At 40.9% G+C, this 9,323-nt stretch overlaps 1 protein-coding gene across 1 annotated transcript; it reads right to left on the bottom strand.

Moving 5' to 3' along the window:
• Window positions 1–1,584: 1,584 nt before the first annotated feature.
• nkx2.1 (NK2 homeobox 1) lies at window positions 1,585–3,577 on the bottom strand. Its single transcript, XM_028566521.1, has 2 exons — window positions 3,024–3,577; window positions 1,585–2,261 (listed from the first exon to the last, which is right to left on the bottom strand). The coding sequence occupies exons 1-2, from the start codon at window positions 3,388–3,390 to the stop codon at window positions 1,585–1,587; spliced, it is 1,044 nt and encodes a 347-aa protein (XP_028422322.1). The 5' UTR covers window positions 3,391–3,577.
• Window positions 3,578–9,323: the final 5,746 nt, after the last annotated feature.

Raw genomic sequence — 9,323 nt, 5'->3', positions numbered from 1 at the left:
CAACACTAGATTGAAAACAAATTATTGTCAGCCGTAAACGACAATCACCTGTCGTTATACCTCCGTCGCTTAGCAACCACACTGTTAACTGTTAACACCTATAGCGCAATTGGTGGCTGAAGAATAGTCCCTAATGATTAGGCTATTATAGCTAACAGAATTGTAGGCTTTACAGATCCTACAATTTAAGAAATATAAATTGCTGGTTGTGTGTGTGTGTTCGTTAATGCGGCCGTTTGAAGAAACATTTGGAATATCACACAGCCTAAAAATACAAAAATATTGTTACTGACAGCCTTTGGCCGTTTCCTTTCAGTTCTCCTGATTGATTATTGATAAACCAGCTGATAGCCTCGCGCCGATAGTTCGCCCTCGCGAATTATGTGAGAAGAATACCGCGCTGTTTGGTCAGGGATTTCATCGATAAGCTGTTCTTTGAGCAGCGTTTGTGTTTGATGTTACGAGCCAAAAGACCTCACCTTTCTGACTCACACAGTCAAACACACAGAAAGAGAAAAGGGGAAAAGCTCGTATAGGCTCCGTTTACTCTGCAGGGCATTGCTTGTGTGAGCTGCCGCCTGGAACGATAAGCCTGAGCGGTGTGTGGTTTGTCAGAGAATACAACTGAAAAATAGGCTCCACTATTTAATTGCCATGTCAAAATAAGAGCCTGAGTGTTGATATAGGATATTTAGTAGGCTATTTAGTCTTGTCAGTTTGCCAAACCTGAACTTTGGCAATTCGGCGATATGGATGTCTGGTTCTTAAATATTTTCCACAATACCAAGCACAATCAGCCCAAGAATCAATGAAGATTCCTTTAAAAAAAACAAAAAAACACCCGTACTAGAAATCGAGCAAATAATAATAATACCGCACTGGTTTCATTGTTGCTCGAGGCTATCCCCCCCCACTCCCGCGAAGGAATATTTCCACCATTTAACACCGCATTGTGTTGACATATTTCACAAAAAAAGCTTAACTGACTTGTTTCCATAATTTATTAATAGGACTGTTTTGTAGTAAGTCAAATATCTATATAAGTTACAAAGAAATTAAACGTACAAATACCAATGAAACGACAACAAACCGGCAATAGCGTCAAAAACTTTGTACAACAGATAGCTAAAATCCAAACATTTTACAGAAATATACAAGCTAGATCTACGGCTTACATTAAATTCTATTATAAATCAGTGTGGTGTGTGTTTCTGACGGGGAATTTAACAGCACCCATACACAGCAGTTTCCCTGTCCAGGTTCATTTTTTTTCCCCCAAACTACTCCGGCCTATATGACTGCGGAGTCTTCTTTTGTCTCAATATAATTTACATAAATAAATCCCAAGACTTCCGCAGTTTCTGGTCAAAAGTGTTTTTCCCCTCCTTCCATCCATAAAGGCTAAGTCACACTTCCTTCCGAAAGGTGAAAATTCAAGAAGAGCTGCACCGATTTCACTCGGTTCATGTTCAGATGCGCACATTTACAGTGGAACTTGTCGAGTCTTGAAAGAAGAAGAAAAAAATGTCTTTATTTTTTTCTTTAAATAGAAGAGTTGGTTTAAATCATAGCCGGCGTCTCCTGTCACCACGTCCTGCCGTATAACAGGGCTGAACACTGCAGGGCCGAGCCGTACTCTGCGCCGGGGGAATTGAGGTGAGAGAGGCCGGCCACTTGGCTCTGCAGGGACGGTGGACTGGAGGAGTGCGGCGCCAGATCTGGAGAGTGACCTGTGCTTCCCACCTGCTGGCTCTGATGCTGCCCGAGGCCGGACGTATTGTTGGACATGATCATGACATTGCCCCCTTGCTGGTGGAGAGTCTGTGCGGAGGATGTGGGCGTGTGGCCGCTGCCTTGGCACGGCTTCCCGTCCTTCACCAGCACCGGCACGGCCACCCTCCGCGGGGACTGCTGCTGCTGCTGCTGGCAAGAGCCGGTGTCCTGCTGCATCTGCTGCTGGGACACTTTGTCTTTAGCCTGCCTCTTCATCTTGTACCGATGATTCTGAAACCAGATTTTCACCTGGGTCGGGGTGAGATGGATCATACTTGCCAGGTGTTCCCTCTCCGGCGCCGACAGGTATTTCTGCTGCTTGAAGCGTCGCTCCAGCTCGTAGACCTGCGCCTGGGAGAACAGCACTCGCCTTTTTCTCCTCGGGGTGCTGGACAGAGAGCCCATGCCTTTACCCACGTCTGCCAGGGAGCTGAGGCTGCCCATGCCGCCCATGTTCATGCCCGACGACGAGCCCATGAAGCGAGAGACTGAGGGGAGAAAAATAAATAAAACAGAATTCATACAATAAAATGGTGATTTGAATGATTTTACTTGCAACCAAGTGTTTAACAATGCACAAATAATTATGTCCTTATGCAGGAACGCTGACAGAAAATTGGCTTTGAGATCAAAGATTGATAAAAAAAATTATTTGCTTATAATGTGACATTCATGCGTTTACAACGCTGATAATTACTTACATGACTCAACATGGTTTGCATTTTGAAAAGCAGCGGAGTAAAAAATAGTCTTAAAAAGCTTTCTAAAGAGGCAGCTGCCCTCATCTATAAAAACAAACTCTACATAAATTATCAAACTGTATGCTAAAACTCTGCGCACAAATTGCAGCAATAGCTCATGATTGATAGCTCACTGACATTATTATTGGATTAACATGCTAAAGTATTAAACAGTAAATTATCTTAAATAAAGGTTCGAAGAGGACATTTTCGGCATGAATGCTCCTTATGGTGAGACTTTTCCAGATGTTGTATGCCGTGGATAAAATTCATGTTATCTTCATCTTTGCTCTCCCTAATAATAAAATTAAAACCTTGCGGGTGAAATATAAACTGGAGTGGTATGGAGAGTGCCCTTGGCGCACAAACACGCACAGGTAACAGAAACAAGCACTGAAAATAATGCAGTGTAGGCGAACTACGAAGCATGCACATAAAACGGATTTTCAGCATTATAGACCCTCAACACAACTTAAAGCTTGAGTCAAAGTACAGGTGCAGGCTACTCACTGGTGGAGAAGCGCGGGTCTGGGTTGGCTCCGTACCAGCCGGTGGCCGTGGTGCTGCCCCTCATGCCGTCCTGGTACGACGGCAGGTCGCCCATGTTGCCCAGGTTGCCGTTACAGTAGCCCCCCATGGCCGTGTGTGACAGCTGAGAAACACCTGCCGCAGTCATGTGGTAAGCCGCAGACACAGTCCCATTATGGCCCATGTGGTGCTGCTGCATCGCCGCCTGAGAGACCTGGGGCTGCCGGTACGAAGTGAGAGGTGCCCCCAAATTGTTATTCTCCATACTTACTTTCTTATAGCTCTCCTCAAGGGGACTCAAGATATCGGAAACAGAAAAAGGAGTCGTATGCTTAGGGCTCATCGACATTGTTCTGGGGCTGGAGAGGGAGAAATTAGAAGGCAAGGCAATCTCTCCTTCTCTTTTTTTTTTTTTTTTTTTTTTTTGGCCAAAGCCCCTCTGGTTCCTGTTGTCTCAACGTCGATCCTGGTAGATGAACACGTAGGAGAGCGACTCAAGTCCGCCTTAATTGGATTGAGTGGGAGCTCGGTGCTGGCTTTGGTTTGTTTTAGCTGGGTGCCAGGTTTAAGGCTACCATCAGAGGCGGGGCATCGGCAACAATACACAACAGCTCTAGTCTCTTCTCGCCGAGCGTGATTTCACTTAAAAGACATGTGCTCCCCTCCCACTAACAATAACATAAGCGCTGTACATGATCATAAATGTTCGTCCTGGCGGTTGCACGCGCTGTCCGGGCTCGCTGCAACTGCTGCGTTTGGAGTTTGTGACTTGTTGCCGTCGCTGATACACACAGCGCTGCACCTTGGGACTGCACTGACCACAATACACTTTATTAACTGTAGTGATGTTTACGAGGGCCTCTTGATGAAAGGAGGCCTATATGGACTTGAGAGTTGGATAACCACTCCTCAGTTGAACTACTGACTTGTAATGGCCATGAGAGGCCTCCAGTGATTGCAGGATTGTTTGTGTTATGCCTTATCGTACTCAGACATGCAAAAGTGCACTTGCGGGGAGGGAAATTGACTGATACTGATAAGTAAATAAATACACATCCGTGTGTTAAGTGGCTGCGTAAATGATTAACCCCCCTCGTTTGTTTTCTTTTCATATCATTGGACGCAAGCAGCGTGTTACCTAAATTCAGATGCACACACTCGTCTAAAAGACCCAGTAAAAAAAGTAAAAAAAAAACAACAAAATAGAGTCTGGAGGAGGAGAGGCTCTCATGTGAAGTTAACGGTGATCGAGTACTCTCCTGCAGGCAGCACAACGCCAGGTAGCCCTCAGTAGCATCTTACCTTAATGCTCAAGGAACCGTAACAGTTTAACTCAATCATAACTCTTAAGAAAAAAAATTTAAAAAAAGGTTTTGGCTTCTTCAAGCCAGCTTTGAGGTCAAGAAATGTATTCTGTGCGCCTTGCTTCAGAGCCAAAGTCCACTCTTACGCAAAGCTTTAAGGTGACTTTTTTGTGCCATTTTTCACCCCAAATACGGAATTAAAACATTTTTAAACCAACAATTATGAAATTACTGGATTAATACAGAATTAGTTTATTATTGTTATTATTATTGTATTATTACATTTGTATTGGAATGCTAATAAGCTATTACCAACAGGCAGGTCCGATACTTTTTATGTGCATACTTATTTTAATCAGCAGATTCTCATTTCACACGTTTGTCACTATTTTAAATGTAAAGCAATAGCTTTAAATACAAGTCATTATTCGATTACCGGTTTATCCGTTCCACTGATTTTTAGATACAACACAGGCTATTATTAGAACATAAGCAGTGAAGAATTAAAATTGATACAATAACTTCTAACTAACACAATCATTGGATGTCAGGACCATACCGGAGCTGAACCTGTGGCTACTGTACAAAAGAAGAAAAAAAGAATAACAGAGCAATTATTATTATTAATAGATTTCGGTTTGGTAAAGGTCTTGCCGGGAGGGTTAACGTCAGTCTTGCAGCAGGAGTCTACGCCTGCTGGTTGAGCCGACATCTCCTTACACAGGAATTAAAGAAACACAGCGTCTTCTGGTGGCAGTTTTATTTCATCGTGACTCTGAACCCGTGCTCCTTGTTTCATTTCTAAAATACAACTAGGACATTTCTAAACTACTTTTATTGTTGTTGTTTTTTTTTTTTACTCAAATGAATGCTGATGCACCCTCAGCAACTACAGCTGTCAAACTGCAGCCTGCAGCCTCTGCAGCAGCAGTGCAACGTCCCATTTCTGCAGTGACATGCAGATCACTGACAGTTTGTCACGCGGATCATCAGCCACAGCTCTGTATTTTACCGGCTTCTGGCTGCATATTTCACGGCTGCCTGCCTGCTATAACGAGATAATCTGTGTGCACTGTTTGCAGCGCTGCGTGGAGGTGCACTGCTACAAATTTAAGGAGCCGTGCACACTATGTATACACATCACAACAATCCATATCCTCTCACTGCCTTACAATTATCTTTAATGAAGCAATATTATCATATAGGCTAGTCCAAGGCTAAATATTACAGTTGACATAAATTGTATAGATGATAGCCGAGGTGCTGGCGCATAATTCGCAGGCCATATAATCGCAGCAATTAAAATTACAGCATGTTTCTGAATCCAAGGTAAATCTTGCTAATGCCATGCCTTAATTACGACATTTCACAAGACATTCTTAATCATCTAAATCAGTACTTTCCCCCTGTTCTGGCACACGGCTATTATGGGCAATTAGCGATAATTAGTCCAAATGTTCCGGCTAATTCCTCAGAATAATGAGGAGGACACTTTGAAGTGGCGGGTTTGAGGCTAGAGCCTTTGTTATCGAGGCTTCACGTTGTTGTTTATGAACTGATTGGCGCATGAACAACTTCAGACGGGGGGAAATAAGTTTGTGCAATGAAAACTGAAAAGGAAGTCACCTACTGTTATAAATAATAACTTATTAAAAAGGTACAGAATTCAAATATGTATGTCCACGTGAAAATATCACAGGGAAAGCTATACAGCGACACACTGCAAGTACGAAAATATTAAATACTCCTCGACAGGGGAAAAAAATGAATCTATCCATCAAGTGCAAAAATGTCACTTTATAATAAAGGAACCACAAATTGATCACAAATGGTAGGCTACATGAAATATATCCGCACACGTATCTCCGTTGCACATGTCTCTTAGGGTAGACTATTTAGGCTAAAATAATACATTATAGATCTAATTATGTTACATTTGGGCAATTTTGCATTCCAAACCCATATGGACATTTTAGGTCTATTTTGACTTTAATATAAATAGTTATGTTAAATAGTATCAATGGTGTTTAGCCACAATACCAAGCCTGCGTGGTAGCCTATCCTGCATCCTAAAACAGAGCATAATAACATCATTTTAACGGATTAAAGGAATAATGGCCGCCTTCACGGCAGGATCTTTTTTTTCCTCAAAACTTGTTCCTGTTTTCTCACGTGACAACTCTTATTCTCCCAGGAAATGAGTTGCACAAGAACATAGACGATGAGAAGGAGGTGGCAAAAGAAAGAAGAAAAGCTTCACCATCACATATATGAGCCTTATTTCTTTCCCTGAGGAGTGGACTACAGGGTCAGCTCGATTAATAATAAGCCATCAGTTATCCAACCACCTCACATTTGAAAGGGGTGACGATGTAAAAATGTATTTCAAACCAAAACATTCAGCCGTTTCTCTGACCCTCCATCGCAGCGAACTTTACATCATAAAGGGAAAAGAACTGGACTCATTACAGGGCAAATGCTAGAGCAAATACTGACGCATGACGTCACGCCAAGCAGCCACACGTCACTCCAGTGCGGCCATCTGCCTGCACCCAATCAGCAGCAACATAGTAGTGGGGATTCAAAGAGTATAACTCATGGTGGGCTTTTTTATGGTGAAGCACGGCCCCTAGTGGGTCAGCGGCTGCCTTCATCCAGAGAACTACAAAAAGCTACCGTTAGGGCTTAGTTCCTGCAGGAAGTGAGAAACGATACAGTGTGTTAGTGCGCCATCTAGTGGAGAGTTGGATCACAAACACATAAAGACTTGAGACATTAAGACACGCAAGAAAACAGCTTAACATCTAAAGGATTAGGCTCTATTTCTGAAAGTTTTAGGATCATACCAACTATTCATTTTTACATATTATGCAATATATTTGTTATGTTATATTTCTGGACTATAGGCTATATAACTTCATTTCACCTTGTACCATATTTTGTATCCCATATACTATATTATACTGTATTATATGTTACTATGTAATACAATTTTTTTACATTATATACTATATTGTATTATTATATCTGTACAGACAAACACTAAGTATCATTAATCATATTATATATTAGTGTTGTGTATGCCGTTATAGCTTGCAGCTATCACATACAGCCAGTGTCACTTTTGCCTTGTACTTTTGACTTCTATTCTTATCTTATATACCTCTTATCTGTACTTATTCTATCCCTGTGCTGCTACAACAACCAAATTTCCCCACTGGGGATCAAGAAAGGTTTCACTTATCTTATTTTGAGGCCAGTGTGTAAAACATAAGAATTTCTTTTTGCGTAGACTACATGTGTTTTGGTGCCATTAAAGCCACTAATTGGATTTTCTAAATTACCTATACCTTTGTTTTGCCCTTGTAAAACATACCCAAAATCTCCCAAAGTTCTTAACTTTTTAAAGATTTATCACAACAGATAAAACGTAAAGGTTGGGAAATGGCTCACTGTATCAACACATTTTCCTGTAAATATACTTTATTAATGCCCCGGACATCACTGATGTACTTTGTATAGCAATAAATCAAAAAAGAAATACCAGAAAGGGGAACATCAGTAACCTTAAGGGACTTTGTTTTATCAATTTCTGTTCCATTTATCATAGTGAAGAGTTGCACGGAAATGCTGCAAACATTTGCTTTACAGATTAGAGGGCTAAACGTTTGTTCATCTTCATACAAAAGTGATCATATCTTAACCAAATCAACGCCAGTTGCACTATACAGTACAGTGGTCCATCGTTAACTAGAACAGGCAACAGTCCAATCAAAACCTCCACGTTTCTTTCTTTCCACAAGCCATCACTCTGATGAACAGCTGACTTCTGACTCACAGTGTCAGGTTCAATTCCTGTGCAATAACCCAGCAACACGGTCTCTAATCAGCACCTGTTTACTGGTTCCACTTATTATTTATTATTTTATGTTATTATAACAGTTCATACTGTTCATATGGTAATATAATACTTATATAATAACATAATACTTCTTTATTCCAGCATCCTTTGCACTATGCTCCATAATTAAAATAATAATAATTTATCATAAAATAATTTACTCCTGCACACTTTGCGCTCTTCATTGCACTACTGCCTCAACCTGTCGATATTGTTTCAGTTTATAGTGTGTGTATATTGTTTGTTTTTGTTGTTTGTTTTGTTTTGAGTAAGCACATTGTGAGCATTTTATAATCCAAAGCAAAATTCCTCGTATTTGTCCTCATACATGGCAAATAAAGCTGATTCTGATAAAGTCAACATGTCCTCTCTTCAACTGCAGCACATCACTCAGAGGATCTAAATCAAACTTAAGTCTCACTTCAAAATAGTGCAGAGCTCACTCATAGAGGCTTACACAAGTTAATGAAATGCTAATTTAGTAGTCGGTGTTGTCCATCATATAACCAACAAACTTAAAAGCTGCAGTAGTTTTTCAAATATCAAATCATTGAAAGCTAAATAAAATAAAGTTACATACAATTTTAACATAATAGTTTTCGGTTTCCAAGAGCCCTTTAGAACAAGATGTTGAGCATGACTGATTGCCAGGTTTTGATCCTGTATTGCAAGTTTTTAGACAATCATTCTGTTGAACAAACTATAACAAACAAATATTCCAAAGGCTGATATTTTGGATCCTTGAGTGTTTATAATGCATATCTTACAGCAAAAAGCTTGCAGATAAGCGACCTTTGCTAAAATTTGAAAAATAGAATGAGTCTCTCTAACTCAGAGGGCCATTAGGACCTAATACACATGAAATGTGATTTGCAGCAACTTAACAAAACTCCTCCTGTGGCCTAGTTTATGTGGACCTTATAACTGTCCTAAAAGGGGCCCCCTGGGCAGGCCAGTGAGTAAAACTATAGGATGGGCAGGCTAATACAAGGCCATCCTTTTCAGACAATTCCTCTGACCAACTTAAAAAACCAATGGCAACCTCTAAAAGCCTGTCTTTGTCACCCTTAAACCCCA

The sequence above is a fragment of the Perca flavescens genome, chromosome 20, assembly GCF_004354835.1.
Source record: "Perca flavescens isolate YP-PL-M2 chromosome 20, PFLA_1.0, whole genome shotgun sequence".
Taxonomy (NCBI): Eukaryota; Metazoa; Chordata; class Actinopteri; order Perciformes; family Percidae; genus Perca; species Perca flavescens.
Note: the sequence above shows the minus strand (reverse complement) of the source record. Positions and strands in the feature narration are given on the sequence as shown.

What these genes read in the sequence shown, in the direction of transcription:
- nkx2.1 (XM_028566521.1), bottom strand. Translation starts at nt 3,390, where the DNA reads ATGTCGATGAGCCCTAAGCATACGACTCCTTTTTCTGTTTCCGATATC. An exon ending in AGACCCGCGCTTCTCCACCA is followed by an intron (nt 2,262 to 3,023) that starts GTGAGTAGCCTG and finishes TTCTCCCCTCAG; the next exon opens with TCTCTCGCTTCATGGGCTCG.